This window comes from Sus scrofa, chromosome 13 (genome assembly GCF_000003025.6).
Source record: "Sus scrofa isolate TJ Tabasco breed Duroc chromosome 13, Sscrofa11.1, whole genome shotgun sequence".
NCBI classification, from domain to species: domain Eukaryota; kingdom Metazoa; phylum Chordata; class Mammalia; order Artiodactyla; family Suidae; genus Sus; species Sus scrofa.
Genome location: NC_010455.5, coordinates 135,057,843 through 135,074,676, shown reverse-complemented (window position 1 = coordinate 135,074,676; position 16,834 = coordinate 135,057,843). Strand labels below are relative to the sequence as shown.

The 16,834-nt window shown below is 36.4% G+C and overlaps 1 protein-coding gene across 12 annotated transcripts in view; it reads right to left on the bottom strand.

Annotated features, from left to right (window-relative positions):
• ZNF148 (zinc finger protein 148) overlaps positions 1–16,834 on the bottom strand; it is a 125,055-nt gene that overhangs the window by 19,152 nt on the left and 89,069 nt on the right. For all 12 annotated transcript variants that reach the window (XR_002337867.1, XM_021070212.1, XM_021070208.1 and 9 more), the window contains 2 exons: positions 13,906–14,029; positions 12,499–12,582 (listed from right to left, as the gene is read on the bottom strand). Coding sequence is in view for 11 of the 12 variants with exons in the window: in XM_021070212.1 (XP_020925871.1) it covers positions 12,499–12,582; positions 13,906–14,029 (208 nt within the window). In the remaining variant the exon portion in view is untranslated. The remainder of the gene's footprint in view (positions 1–12,498; positions 12,583–13,905; positions 14,030–16,834) is intronic.

Genomic DNA, 16,834 nt, shown 5'->3' with positions numbered 1-16,834 from the left:
AGGAACTTCCATATGTAGCAGGTGTGGCCAAAAACGGAAAAAATAATGGGTAATTTGGGGAAATGACAAAACTCTTCTATATTTTGATTATGGTTTTGGGTTGCACAAATGCGTATGTTTATACTTTTATATATATAGTATATGCATACATAGTATGTACACTATAACTGGTAAAGCTTATTATATGTAAATTATGCCCTATGTTAAAACAATGAAAAGGTCTGAAGTCAAAAAAACATATTTCCCTTAAAAGGAAAAAAAGTGAAAATTTTAAACTATATGCATATCTATACAAAACAACTAGAAAATCCTGAGGTATTTTGCAAAATAGAATAAATCAATATTAGCCCATCTTTCTCCAAAATATCAAAACTTTCCAACTAATAGATGAATAGGCATGATACTAAAAATTCATTAAAGTTCTCTTTGATTATTTTGATTTTCTCAGTGAAACAGGAAGCAAGTAAACAGGTGAAAGTGAGAAGGTAGGAGGAAACATTGGAAACTTACAGAAAGAAAGTAATAAATATTTGTTTGGGAGAAAGGTTGGCAAGCTTTAACTGTCAAAGATCAGATAGTAAATACGTTAAATTGTGAGGATCATACAATCTCTGTTACAATTTCTCAACTCTGCTATTTTAGGGAGAAAGAGCCATAGCCATTGCATAAAGGAGTGAGTATAGCTATGTTCCAATAAGATTTTAATTACAGGAACAGTACCAGTAGAACTGGTCCATGGGCTGAAATATGGGCCCCATCCAGATAAGTGGTAGAATAGACTAAGGAAAGGCATAAATTCTGGTACGCATTAAGGTCCCACTTAAAACGTAAAGCAACTGTAATTAAGCATAGCTTCTTGTTTTATCCTAGAGATGTAAAGTGTTAAACTTCCCAAATGGGACTACATCAAATTAAAAAGCCCTGTACAGCAAAGGAAATAATCAACAAAATGAAAAGGCCACCTGCTAAACAGGAGATACTTACACACAACATATCTGATAAGAAGTTAATATCCAAAATATACAAAGAACTCACATAACTCTACATCCCAAAAAAGAGAAAAAGGTTTTAAAATGGGCACTTTTTTTTTTGTCCTTTTTGGGGCCGCATCTATGGTACATGGAAGTTCCCAGGCTAGGGGCAAATCGGAGCTAGAGCTGCCGGCTTACACCACAGCCACAGCAATGCCAGATCCAAGCCTCGTCTGTGACCTACACTGCAATTCACCACGATGCTGGATCCTTCACCCACTGAGTGAGGCCAGGGATCGAACCCGCAACCTCATGGACAGTGGTTGGGTTCACTACCAACTGAGCCACAATGGGACCTCCCATAAGTCTTGAATAGACACTTTTTCCAAAGAAGACAGAGACGGCCAATAGGGACATGAAAAGATAACCTAAAATCACTAATCATCTGGGAAATGCAAATCAAAATCACAAAGAGATATCACCTCACTCAGAGCCTTTTGATAATGGCTATTACCAAAAGGACAAGAAATAAAAAGCACGGGTGAGAATGTGACAAAAAGGGAATCTTTAGGAGTTCCTGTCGTGGCACAGTGGTTAAGGAATCTGACTAGGAACCATGAGGTTGTGGGTTCAATCCCTGGCCTCGCTCAGTGGGTTAAGGATCTGGCGTTGCCGTGAGCTGTGGTGTATGTAGGTCACAGACGTGGCTCAGATCCCGTGTTGCTGTGGCTCTGGTGTAGGCCTGTGGCTACAGCTCCAATTAGACCCCTAGCCTGGGAACCTCCATATGCCGCCGGAGCGGCCCTAGAAAAGACAAAAAGACCAAAAAAAGGGGGGGGGGGACCTTTCTGCACTGTTGGCGAGAATGTAAACTGGTGTAGCCACTAGGGAAAAGAGTACAAAAGGTTCCTCAAAACTAAAAATAAAACTACCATACAATCCAGCAATTCCACTTTTGGGTAACTTTCCAAAGGAAATGAAAACACTAATAATTTGAAAAGATAAATACAACCCTGTAATCACCACAGCATTAATCACAATAGCCAAGATAGAGAAGCAACCTAAGTGCCATTCACAGACTTCTAAATAAGGAAGATTTGGTATATAGTTACAATGGAATATTACTTAGCCATTCAAAAAAAAAAAAGAAATCCTGCCAAAGAGAATTATGTCAGAAAAAAACAAATACTGTATGATTTCACTTACATGTGGAATCTAAAAAACAAAACAAATGAACAAATACAAACAAGAGAAACGGAGTCACAGATACAGAGAACAAACAGGAGGCTGCCAGAGGGCAGGAGGATTGGGCATGTGTAAAAATACTGAAGGAAATTAAGAAGTACAAACTTGCACTTACAAAATAAATGCGTCACAGGTGTAGAAATATACTGTGTAGGAATATAGTCAATAATGTATGTCTGTATGATGATGATGGTCAAAAGGTGCAACTTCCTAGTTAGTTACAAGTACTAGGGACATACTGTACAATATGAGTGATATAATTAACACTGCTATATGTTACATATGAAAGCTGTTAAGAGTAAATCCTAAAAGTTCTCCTCACAAGGAAAATTTTTTTTTCTTTTTATTTTATTTTATATCTATGTTAAGATGATGGATGTTCACTAAACTTATTGTAATCTTTTCATGATTTGTCATTATGCTTTACACTTTAAGCTTATAGTCAATTATATCTCAATAAAATCGTAAGAAAAAATAAAGTTTTAAGTTTCTATTAAAACTTAAAAAAACTTTCCAAAGTTGTAGTGAGTACTACGTAAAAGAGAGAGCAAAAGGTATGACTGAAAGCAAGGGAGTGATTATGATAAGCGATGACAGAATTTTCACTGGGCAAGGAAAGTAATGGAAAAGATGAGCAAAACTAGGGATAGTGAAAAGAAGGTAGATCACTGTACTCTAAGAGATTGTTGAAACCTAAGTACTAAAAGGCAAGAGCAGGAAGCAGCGCTGGGAAAATGAGAAACTGAAATCATGAAGAGACTGAAGTTTAGTAACCACTAGTCTAAGATACGACCAAGAGTGAGGGAGAAAGAAGGACAAGATCACCAACAAAGCAGAATCTACGACTGAACGGGACATTCAAAGAATAAATTTTGACAGGGATTGGCAAACTGTTTCTAAAAGGGCCAAATAATAAATATATTAAGCTTTGTGAGCAGAGAAGAAAAATCAAGGATACTGTATATTCATATAACAGAGAGAAAAAAAACTTCCACAAAATTTTTATTGGTGAAATTCAAGCCATAATGATAATGATGAAAATAGAATACAAATTTTCACCATAAACATACTAATGAGAAGACTGGAATTATTTTTTATAGGAGATAGTATTTTGCTGAATTAGGATTCGAAGTTAGTATTCCTTGGCATCAAAGTCAAATGCAAATGTTTATCTGCTAACACTAACCTGCAAGGAGATTTTATAAATACTACATCTTTGAAATTGTTTTGTCACAAAGATATGCAGCGATATCAATCCATGAAAATATAAAGAAAAGGTTATTCATCCCTTGGAGAGTACCTACAGAATTCTTGATATTTGCCTTTTTAGTTATTACACTGCAGATTAATTACTTGAAAAAGAAACATTTTCAAGTCTTCAGCAAAAGCTAATTTTCCAAAGTCATTCTTCAGTATTCAATAATAGTGGTTGTTCTCATTCAGAAAAAATTTAACCTTGGCTCTACATTAAAAAACTTCCAGGAGTTCCCATCGTGGCGCAGTGGTTAACGAATCCGACTAGGAACCATGAGGTTGCGGGTTCGGTCCCTGCCCTTGCTCAGTGGGTTAATGATCCGGCGTTGCCGTGAGCTGTGGTGTAGGTTGCAGACTCGGCTCGGATCCCATGTTGCTGTGGCTCTGGTGTAGGCTGGTGGCTACAGCTCCGATTCGACCCCTAGCCTGGGAACCTCATATGCCGCAGGAGCGGCCCAAGAAATAGCAAAAAGACAAAAAAAAAAAAAAAAAAACCAAAAAAAAAAAAAAAACAAAAAACTTCCAATAAAGTTTTGCCAATTTTAAGATATTAAACTGCTATATAGTAGGGTAAGTTGGGATATTCAGTTTTCATATCAGTCAACCATTTAAAGTATATATAATTCTATTTTGAAAATATTTTTCTCTATAGTTGTTTCACAGAGGCTAATTCTGCAGTCACTTCCAACTTGGCATTTTCTCCTTGAATAAGTAACAACTAAGTGGTATTGGTAACATCTGTCAACTTATCAAGAGCCAAGGAAAGCACGTGAAATCATCTGCCTTTTTAATTGACTACTGATGATGCTCCATATAGGATTTCATTTGAAAACCAGAGTTCCACAATAAAAGCTTTAAAATCACTACCCTATAGTAGTTTTGCTCCTTCAGTTCTTACTGTTTAAACTGTTATTAAATCTCACCTACATTTATTCTTCCTTTGAAATGTCTTTCATATCCATTTCATTCAATTTCTAGTCTTAATCTCTTGTTCATATGTTCAGGCCCTTAACACTTTGCTCAAATATGATAGCAGAATTATAAAAACAATTCTTTCAATGATGGAGAAAAAGAAAGACTGGGATTGGTCTCACAGATGACTTTCCTGAAGTGGAAAAAAGGTCTTAATAGCTAATTAATTAATCTAAACCCAAACACTACTGAGTAAATAAACTGGGACTTACAGAAGCAGTAGCTTTAACTCTCAACTCATCACAGTTAATGATTTACTATGAACTTTAAGTTTATACATAATATTCAGGGACATATTTACGACTCAGAAATTGTCATCGAGGAGTTCCCATCTTGGTGCAGCAGAAACGAAGGTTGCAGGTTCGATCCCTGGCCTCGCTCAGTGGGTTAAGGATCCGGCGTTGCTGTGAGCTATGGTGTAGGTCGCAGACTCGGCTCGGATCTGGTGTTGCTCTGGCTCAGGAATAGGCCAGTGGTAACAGCTCCGTTTAGACCCCTCGCCTGGAAACCTCCATGTGTCATGGATGCAGCCCTAAAAAGACAAAATCCAAAACAAAACAAAACAAAAAGGAATTGTCATCGAGGAGCTCCCCCTGTGGCGCAATGGGATCAGCAGCGTCTCTGCGGGGCCAGGACTTAGGTTCAATCCCTCAATCCCTGGGCTGGCCTGGCCTGGTACAGTGGGTTAAAGGACCCAGCATTGTGGCAGTTGTGGTGTAGGCTGAAACTGCAGCTCAGATCCTATCCCTGGCCCAGGAATTCCATATGATGCAGGGTGGCCAAAAAAAGAAAAAAAAAGAACGTCATCCAAAACAAAAACAATGCAAATGTAGTATCTTAGAAATAGAAAATAAATCATGAAATATAAGGAGCGAAATGACCCAACAAGCTACTAATCTGCTAAAAAAGTCTGTTACAGTTGTCTATTTCTTGGCTGTAATCTTTTTCTTTTTAAAATCATAAAAAGCCTAGGCAACATTAGTTAGCCACCAAGCAAATTCTCTTACTAAATAATAATCCAGAAGTCTCAGTGATTACACAGAACAGCAGGCAATACCTTTGGCAGGCAGTCTCTACCCTTCCCTATAACCATCATTCATTCTCTTTTCCAACCTTGCTTATTTAGTATCTCATCTCCTTAATAATAGCCCCTCAAGTATCTCCTGGACAGTTCTTAATATTTACGTCCATGGCTGCTACATAAGGGGAAACCCTTGCATTTGCCACTGAATTCTAACATTCAAAAATGTATCTTTTGTTCCGGATTCCCATGGGTCCATTATCCATTTCCCCCCAATTCTCAGGTTAAAAACTATCTTAATAACAGAGGCATTTTTTCTATAGGAAGAAAGACAGAGGTTCTTGAGACTCTAGAGTTTCAGCTGCTCAGACTCCATGCCCCTTCCCTTTATCTAATGATTAAAAACTATAGTTTTACAAATAGTTCAGAGTAACACAGCCCTTCGTGTGGCATCCAGGCTTGACAAAATAATTCTAAAATCAAGCTTTATATAGTCTTCTCTCCTCATTCCCACTCTACCAAACCCTTTCTGCTCTACTCAGTATGGTTACTGACATGCTGTTTGTCCACCTTTGTTCACGCCATGACAGGTGGAATGTGCTCTTACTCCTACATTCACAGACTTCCTCTTACAGAGGCACACTCAACTGTCTGCAAGCCTTAAGGACAGTTCTAGGAGTGGCTCTGCTCTTATTCAAACAAAATAAAAATCTCCACACTTAAACCCAAAAGTTTCTGTCAACTCAAAGTTTTCTTAGTGCTTGGTCTACTCTTTCAATAGCACAGTGGTTAAGGGCATGAACTGTGAAGACCTAAACTATGTCATTAACCAGCTATTGTACACTGGGATGGATTACTTAATCATTCTGACCCTCAGTTTTCTTCTCTGTTTACAAAAAAAAAACGAAGGAATAATAGTCTCAGGACTGTGAATAATAATAATCTCAGGACTGTGTGATGATAATTTACACACGGTCTAGTACAGTGCTTGGCAGAGAATATGTACTCGACAAATCTATTTGACAGTAGTATTAGGTTTATGATAACGATGACTTATAGGAATTTCTAGCTTTTTAATACTATCTTGAAGTACCTGCCTCCTTTTGGCTCTTTTAAACTAATATCTGATACACTGCTTGTCCTATTGTCCAGTATCTGTAGTGGTCCTAACAGCTTCTTGTCTGCCAGATTTTTAACTGGCTGCTCTGTGTGTTTCTGAATTGATTATCTATGTATCAGTCTACTGTCCTTCCCCAAAGATTCCCAACTTCAGTACATCCCAGATTGTTTTCCTGGTCCTGGCTCCCACCATGCTTCTGCTTCATAGTTCCTGTGATGACACCTGACTCCCATGTAACACATGAACTAAATCTCACTGGGCTACTAGTGTGAATCTTCACTGGTCTTCTTTCTTCTGAACTCCTAAAGCACAGGTTGTCTGTACTACTTGTATAGTATTTTCAAATTATGAGTCATGTAATTTACATTTCATTCAGTAATTACATATAAATGAGACTACTTTAAGAGATTCCCAATTTGTTAGAGACATGTTCAAAACAAATAAAAAACATTTTTTTAAACTATAGATACTATAAACAAAGAACATTTTTTATATGGGTTTGAGAGAGGGGGAAACACACAAAGTACATACAATTAATTGAAAATTATGCAGCTTTCATTACAAAGCCTCTGGTTCTTTGTATTTCAGTTCTAAGGTATGGTGTTTAAAGGGAGTTGATTTTCTAGATAACTTCTATCCCTCCAAAACAAAATACCTTTAAAAAGCTATGTACAGTTTATATGTATGTATGTGTGTATGTGTTTGTGTGTATAATTTTTCTTTTCTGACGTGTTTTGTTACATAGCTTTTTACATGTGTTTTGTGTTATCGTATCTTTTAATGTGAATTATTAACAGTTATGCAGAGAAAAAAAATAATCTAGTTTCTGAAAGCTTTGTTAAACCAGAGAATGTCAGTCACAGCAATCCGTACTTTCCTGCTTAATCTTTCTTGGCAAGCTCTGTTCACGCCAGTACTGTCTGGTTTCAGTAATCACAATGCCAGGAGCACTTAAGCAAGCAACATTTTCAGTGGCCCAAACAGTATTCAGTTCTTTCTTCTTCACAAATAAGAGTGTAACTATATCTGTAACATTTTCTTTTAATAAGACTTCTCTATTATAGCTAATAAACTCTAAGTTAAGGCTTCAAAATAATAAGAGGAAAACCAACTTTGTTAACAACTGAACCATACTGAAGGAAATACAAAGTGCTGGACAAATTTAGTCAAGGGTGAATCAACATATTCGCTGACTCCATCCCACTAGCCCAACTGGTTTTAAAAAAAAAAATAATGCTGTTATTTAGCTACTTAACATGGTTGTGAATAAAAGCCAGAGTCAAGAAGAAAAGATCAACACATGTTTTCAGGCATGAAGAAGGCTAACTTAGAAGACAGATTTGCCAGTGTTTCTTGCTACAGTTGTATCTACTGAATTGTATATATTCAAGAACTAAATTAAAGCTTTAAAAAAGAACTTTGTGGGAAAAGAAATCTAATGATTATGCATAACTCTGAATGATGTGGTTTGTCTTTCCCCTTTACTTTGGGGAGGAAATTCATTTTATAAAAACTTCCCTATACAGAGAAATGATTTCATAACATTTTTACTAATAAAATAAGATTATGAAAACTACCAAACTATAAAAAAAATGTAACTTACTATAAAAAAATATAATTTGCTATAACGGGATATTTGCATAAGCATTCTGTGGCTATTTAAAGGCATTCAGAAAATTAATGTAAAATTAAAATGAAACACTGAAAACTGTAAAGTCCTTTACTCCTCAAACCCACACACCCTCCCCATGGCAATAATACTGGCATTTCTTTAGATGTATCCTTAGAGTAAAATGGCAACAAGGTGACTAGAAAATACAAGTGGAGATACATCATTCTTAATTTACTCTATATATGCATTAGAAAGTGCACAGGAAAAGGGAAGACACCTGATCACACAGTACATCGCTATGACAGATGTTTACCTTGGCGTGCACCTTAACAGTAATTCTGCGCCTAATCAGAATGGTCAATTAGGACTGCTATTTTCAACCTTGGCTTCAGGTCCTCACCTTATCTTCCATACCCCCAAATACAGTCTAAGAAAGGATCTACAATACATTGACAAAAGATGTAAATTCCCGTAACTGCCAAAAATAGCAGTCCTAAGGATATCTGCATTTTGACAGTTTCATTGTCTTAGGCTAAAGGAATAAAGCTTTAACCAGAATTTCAGGGATCAGCCTCAGTACTCGCCCCTAAAATGATATTTCACAGGTTAGCCCAAATTTGGCAAACAATTAAGAAATAACCTGCCCAGGCTGAGTTGTAAATTTTTCTATTTTAATACCCAATCAAGCTAGGTTCCTGACTTTTAAAAGCCACGGAAGATTTCTTTATTGGTAACAAGAGCAGCCAAGCAGGTAATGATTTTTAACCTTGTTGCAAATGGAACAGAAAAGAGGTTTGGGAGGTGTGAGACTGGAGGTAACAGTATAATGAGACCCAAAAGGATGAAGGAGGCAATAAGGAAAACAGAGCCTGTAGGAACTGGTAGTTCTCACCACAAAACCTTTAAGGTTCAGGTGATAGGAGACTCATTACCTTTTTGACAATTCAAGACTGGATGAACATATGCAAAAGCTTTTTTAGTGCTGTAACTACTTCCATGCATTCTTCTAAGAGAGAAAAGGCCCTGATATGGGCAAATCTTAGGGCACTATTCCCCTCCAAAAATAAAAGCCAGTTAAACATAAGTCTTTAAAAAGAATCAAGAACAATTAAGTAAAAAAGGAAAATCCAGGAGTTCCCATTGTGGCTCAGCAGGTTAAGTATCCGTGAGGATGTGGGTTTGATCCCTGGCCTTGTTTAGTGGATTAAGGATCTGGCATTGCCACTGCAGATGTGGCTCGGATCCGGCACTGCCATGGCTGTGGCATAGCCTTAGCTGCAGCTCTAACTTTACCCCTAGCCTGGAAACTTCCATATGTCACAGGTGCGGCCCTAAAAAGAAAAAGGAGAGAAAAAGGAAGGAAAATTTCCTATTATCATATCAGAATTATCTGGGGTGGGGGGTGGGGAGCTGTGAGGTATATGGGGACCCTGAAGCACAACTGAGTCTCTCTTCAAAGGACACTTCTCTCTGTTAAGGTATCACAGTGACTGGTTTGCCCTGATTCCTCTCAATTCCTTATCTTCTCTATAAACATAAGAACTTCAGCCTCTGCTTCTACCCCTTTTAGATATTACTAAACCCACAAGAAGACAAAGCCACAACTGGCTTAGTGTTAGAGCAAGAAAAACTTCAAAAGGCCAAAAGACATGTTCTGCTTCTAGTCCCATTCTGCATAGTCAGTGATTTCACATGTGTGCTCTGGAGATACAGAGACCTGAGCTTGAATCTTGGCTCCATCATAAACTAGATTATGTCTAGAAATATATACTAGAACTTTGGGAACGTCTGTTAACTTCTATGTGCTTCCTACTGCTTCTTCACCTAAAAACTGGGGATGATAGCATCTCCTTCCTCTCAAGATTAGTGTGAGGACTAAATGAGACATTTAACAAAACATTCAGCACAATATCTGGTGTTAGTAAATTCTCAATTAACATTAACTACCCAAACTAACCTGTTGAAATCCAAGATACCTTATGGTCTAGCACAATTATTTTTCTGAACTAAATTATTTTTCTTACAAAATTGTGACCAGCACTGTAAAAAAAAAAAAAATTACTACTAGAACAGAATTGAAAACAGCAGAGTGTATAAAAGTAAGTATTGTTTTAAAATTTATTTTCAGACTCAGATACTGTCTTTCTCTCAGTGAAGCCTCCCACAGTTTTTTGTTGTCTTTACTATGTAATCTTCAAAAGATAGCACATCTGGCTCTTACCCAGGGCACAACAGCATTTTGCATAAAACTCTACAACACTTATTACACTGAGCTTGTTTATATGTGTGTCTCTCCCATTAGAATGTAAACTCCAAGCAAAGTGCCCTGTATTATCTCCGTACTTCTGGTACCTAAAAAAATACTGCCAGTTTAGTAACAGTACTTCATTTCTGTTGAATGAAGAAATCATAAAAAATCTAGTAGGTATTAAAAACATACAAAACTATTTAACCACTTTCATTTATCATTATCTGATTTGGTTTTACTATTGCATAAAATTCAAATTTAGCTAAAAGACACATAAAATGAATAAAGTTGTTCTTTCTCCCAAACTGCCTTGTATACTCTTTTCCATCTGGGAATGATAAATAAATGTTTACTTAAGAAAGTGAAATAGGGGAGTTGCCACCGTGGTGCAGTGGTTCACGAATCTGACTAGGAACCATGAGGTTGCAGGTCTGATCCCTGGCCTTGCTCAGTGGGTTAAGGATCTGGCGTTGCTGTGAGCTGTGGTGTAGGTCACAGATGTGGCTCAGATCCCGGGTTGCTGTGGCTCTGGTGTAGGCCGGTGGCTACAGCTCCAATTCGACGCCTAGCCTGGGAACCTCTATATGCCTCAGGAGTGGTCCTAGAAAAGGCAAAAAGACCAAAAAAAAAAAAAAAAAAAAAAGTGAAATAGGTAGTGTGCATAATGATCTTTGAGAAGTAGAACATCAAAGCATACAGATGTGTACATAGCTGAAGTTTAATTCAGGATACCAGCCACATTCATGCTTGATTGTTAGGGGCAAAGAAAGGGAAGGAAAGTTATTAAGCAGAAAAAGTTTGCTTCTTTTGTATGAGAAACTCTCCCCGCTTTCACAGGTACTACAGGTGCCATGAGAACACCTCTAAACAACAACACTGGGCAGGTACTTGCCTAACTACTTGATATGGAGAAATATGACAAACTTTAACATTATTTTCAATACTCATATATTATCACCATTTTCAAATCTATTTAAACATGAGAACCAAAGTGATACAAATTTACCAATTCTGCTTTTTATTCCGTCACAAAAATGCAAAACACTGGAAATAATTCCAAAAAAACACTTTTCATCATGCTTAGAGATGTCAAAGGTCGAAAGCTGGCAGTTTACTAAATCAAGGTTACATATAAACCTGGTTTTACCTTTGTCAAAAAAAAAAAAGAAAAAAAAAAAAAAAAAGAAGAAGAGGAGTTCCCGTCATGGCGCAGTGGAAACGAATCCGACTAGGAACCATGAGGTTGAGCGTTTGATCCCTGCCCTTGCTCAGTGGGTTAAGGATCCGGCATTGCCATGAGCTGTGGTGTAGGTCGCAGACGCGGCTCAGATCTGGTGTTGCTGTGGCTGTGGCTGTGGCTGGCAGCTGTAGCTCCGATTCGACCCCTAGCCTGGGAACCTTCATATGCCACGGGTGCAGCCCTGAAAAGACAACAGACAAAAGACAAAAAAAAAAAAAAAAAAAAAAAAAAAAAAAAAAAAAAGATTAAATGCAAATAAATGTTTGCTCTAAAATGAGGCTCAACTCTTTCAGGTATGGATTCCTTTATAGTGATCTTACAAAATATTTGTTTCTAAATTCTTAACAACTTGAATGAAAAAAATTGGAAATTTCCAATGTATAAGATCATAACTCTCTTGATATAGTAAGCTATATACATGAAACAGAAAGGAGGAAAAAAGTGGTATAGCTATTTTAGGGCTCAGTGATTTTGCTTCTCTCTCCTTAACTAATCATTGCAAATGATCATTTTACCTACTCTAAATTTGTTAAACATCAAAGGATTCACAAAACTTCTTTCCTTTTGTCACTTTAAACATGTTTTAAGTTATTATGAAACTCTATTTCAAAGTAATTTATTAGGCTTAAACATTAAGCCAAATTTTACAGTTAACAGTGATTTACTGAAGGAAGAAAAAAAAGATGAGCCGTGATAAATACTCTTAAGAAACAAAGCTGATGAAAGTGGCAACAAGCAGTTGCTACTTATTAAAAGTTCTTCCCTATATTTGAAATGGTAATTTTAACGACCCTAGTAAGGGTGGCAACACTCACCAGTATGAATCTTCTCATGTCTCTGTAGCAGGTACTTCTGTATGAAACGCATGTCACATTGACTACATTGAAATGGTTTTTCACCTTAAAATAATTTCACATCCACAAATTAGTCACCGGATAAAACACAGTTTATAGTTACTATTTCTGAGGAAAGAGAAATCTTAGAGGCCTAAATTCTGGAAAACTCCAAATTACCCATACAATTTTTTATACTATTTATTAACTTAACAGAACTTTATTTCCTCTCATCATTTTTCCCCAAGATTTAAAAGTTCACGTTCTCACAACCATACAAAAGGAAGAGAGATTAAATCTGATCTATATCCTTCAAGAGGAAAAAAAAAAAGGAAATACATAAGACAATTTAAAATCGAATTTTAAAAATTGCAAGGCTAGAAAGGACTCTACAGGTTACCAAGTGTGTCTTAAACATCTCTTCCTCCTTTTTATTCAGAGGAAGATCCACCCACCTTGTTCTCTCTGGCTAACCACTACTTTTATGCCCTTTAACTTATGTTTTCCAGAGCCTTCAGAACTTTCTGAATATCCCCTTTAAAAAAATAACCCTGTCTCTTCAAATGTTCCCTCTCTGTAAGAGCCTTTCCTTTCAAGGAAAATATTCTTTGGTCTGCTCTAAGCAAAGAATCTTTCCAGAAATCCTAACACGCTTATTATTCTCCCTCCCTGCTTTTCACCACACCTTCTTAAAAAGAGTAGTCTATCTTATGCCTCAAGTTCTTCATCACCCACTTGTGCTTTAACCCTTATACTCTGCTCTCTTAAAGGCTACTGGTGAGCTAGCTTCCTGCTGTTTATACTAAGGGGTTTTTTTGTTTTGTTTTGTTTTTTTCTCAGTTCTCTCCTCTCTATCGCTTAGAAGGTTGTGCTATAGATGAATTAACTCTTCTTCTGGCTTCCAGGATACTGTATTTTCCCAGTTTATCCAATCAACCTTGTTACTGCCACTTCCCCATCCTTCAACTCAATGTACATGTCTAGCACATTTCCCCAAAGAGCTGTGACCAGTTTTTAGTGCTGCTCTCCACAACTTCATGTCTTTAATTTTTTATATTTGATTCCCAAATTTGTATTTCAAACTCCATCTGGACATCTTGCACAGAAAGATAAATGTTGACAGACTTTTAATAGTTCATTCTTCAACTGTTTCTCTAGTTAAAAAGAACACATTAAGCCAAATAAGAGTCCAGTTAAGACTAATTAATTCTGCACATCCATTTTAACTGTCTTCTCATTTAAAGTTTTTCCTGGTTTCCTGGCCTATGAAATCTCTGATTTGAAATGCCATGTTCACTGTAGTCTTAGGAATGAATGACATTACACAAAATGAAAATAGCAAAGATAATAATTTTAATGGCCAAAAGCCCACTTTAATTCAAGAAATACCTGTATGAATGAAGACATGTCTCTGTAAGTGATAGTTCGTTCTAAAGGCAGCATTGCAGTGCTCACAAACGTGAGATTTAGGGGTTTTCAAACCAAGTGATCCATCCTCATTTATTGTAAGGATCTGGTTTAAAAAAAAAAAAAAGGCAAAACAAAAGAAAGAAAATTTTAAAACGTAATACTAATTTATAAAAAGATGTCTTTTTTAATGCAAACAATGGACACCAGAGATTATGAAATATTTTTTCCTAAATAATCTTGAGAAAGCTATTAGAATAATGTTATTAATTTTTAGAAAGTACAGTGTGACTCAGACTGGGTAAAAATCATTAATAAAACCTTGGAAGCTGGTTAAGTAAGATCTCAGCACTCTAGCCTCCTCTGTAAAGCTGATATCCAATAGAGTCCTTAAGTGTTTTCTGCTAGGGTGAGTACAGCTTTATTTTCAATTTCAAATTATTACATACGTTAGACAAAAGTCTTATATTTTAGACATGGTATAAATATCACTCAGTATATAGGAGTGGTTAAATAAGTCATGGAAAATGAATACAATTTAGTATTATGTGTTTGTATAAAATAAAATGAGAAAGCTCTGTATACACTACATAGAAAGAGCTCCAGGATTAAGTTAAAAAAGCAAGGTTTAGGATCTAGTATATAATTTTGCTAATGTTGTATACAAGACAATACACACAGGAATATATATTTGTGTGCACATGCATTAAAATTATTTGAGAAGGATATATATAAAATGTATATAACACTGGCTGTGATGGCTGGGGAAAGTGGCAGATAGGAGATAATGGTAGGAGGAAGACATTACACTGTACATATTTAAAAAACTTTTCTGAACCATATAAAATGCTTACCTATTACACTTTCCTTTTTCTTAAAGAAGAAAAAGAGAAAACTAAGTTTTCAAGTCATTCTAGAATAGACTCTGAAATCTGGTTCAGTTTAGGACCTCTAAGGTTACTCTAGACTACTAATTATTGTGAAGCAAAATAAATTAGAATGGGTATGGGGAAGGAAGACAGGTGACAGATAGCAACCTTATCTTCCTACATTTCCTAAGGCTGAGAATATCTTGGACACACATGGACAGTGCCAGAGAGAAGCTCACCTTTGGGCTTCATATATTCCAATTTACCAACCACTTGCTCAACATGCAAGATTAAACTGCCTCTCTCATCAGACATGTGGCAAAGTGAAAATAACAAATGATCCCTTTTTTTTTCACTATTGAGGAGAGAAGAAAGATGACAGAATATGATGTGAGGTTAAGAAGTAAAGAAAACTAGAAGGTAAGGTCAGGAAGAGTTGGGAAACAATATTGAAGGTGGAGGCATAGAGAGTGGGAGCCAAGAACCTGTGTTCCACACAGGGTAGAGAAATCTTGGAAACATCTTAAGATATACAAATGCCCGTGGAAATTGATTAAGGCCTGTAAATACGCAGCTATGATCTGCTTCTCAAAACTTGGAAAAAGGGGTTAATTAAAAAAAAAAATCCCCCCCCCTTTTTACTTTGAATTTCAGGAAGACAATTCAGCCTATACTGTATGTAAATCAATGGTAATTATTATGCAAATTATACAAAGCATGTGGGTTCTGGGCAAAATGCCAACATGGTCAACAATGCTTCAAAGTTTATGCACCAAAGTCACAGAGGGAAATATTTGGCAGGAGAATGCAAGTGGGTGTCACAGCTTCCTGAAGAGAGTCAATGAGAAAGGAAAGTTTCATCTCTGGCCAGTCAGTGTAAAATTTTTTCAACCTCTCCTAGTCACAAAATAATATTCAAATTAACACTGTGCAAAACAAAATTAAAACACACAAATTTAAAAACATGATTCAAAATATTTCTAACATAAAACAAGTAACAAAAAGATGTTAAGCATTTTATACAAAACAGCGTAAAAACAAGATAGCACCAGGTATTTTTTCACATATATCAACAAGTAAGATCCAAGTGCCAAAAAACATGGCAGTTCAAGAGCTTTCTGTGGCATAGCAACTGCAAGGAAAGGCTTTGTAAGGGAACAAATCTGGCCCAAGTTACTTAATGTGAAACGGATGTAATCCCTGACTGTTCAAAGTCCTTTTATGCAGAGTTAAGGAGTTCTAGGTCATTGTTTTCTGGCACTGAAGGCAATGTTGCCTTTCACTGTGGAGTCAAGCCTTAATTCCAGGTGGAGTTTATGGATAAAACTACAAACACTGACTTGTGAAAAAGCAGGCTAAAAAAATCTAGCATATTTATAAGTTCAAAGACAGAAAAATCAAATTATTAGACATCTTATACACAATTTTTCTTTTTTCTTAGGCCAGGGTAACACACATCTTTGTATAAAAAAACAATAAAATTATCTTACCTCAGAAGAGCACCTGTTGCTCTTGCAATTTGTAATCTGTTTTAAATATAACCAACTGATTTTGCCTGTTTTATTAACTACTGTAACCCCAGTATCCAAAGCGATATCTAAAACATACCGAGACTATAAATGTCTACTGACGTGGCTGGCTACTACCCATACCAAACAACCTCACCGCCTGACACCTTATTCTTTGTAAAAACTTCTGCAAAAAGTGGCACTTTTCAATTTTTCGAATTCACCAGGTTGTACCACAGTGAAATGGGTATGCAAAGATAAAAGTCCCTTGGTTGAACAAAAATGGCTCATTAATACAGGTACAATTATCTTCCTTGGTATAGATCTGGCTTTTTTCCCTGTTCATACATTTTCCAGATCTTTTAGAAAAATGTGATCTACACTAGAGATTACCAGTCTTACTTGCTACTAGTACCATAAAATATTTTTCCTTTTCTTTTTCTCTTCAACATATGAACATGACTACAACTGAGCAATCTGAAATTTCAAAGTTTAAAACCTAAGGTGCCTGCCATAATATCTCCATATGACTAC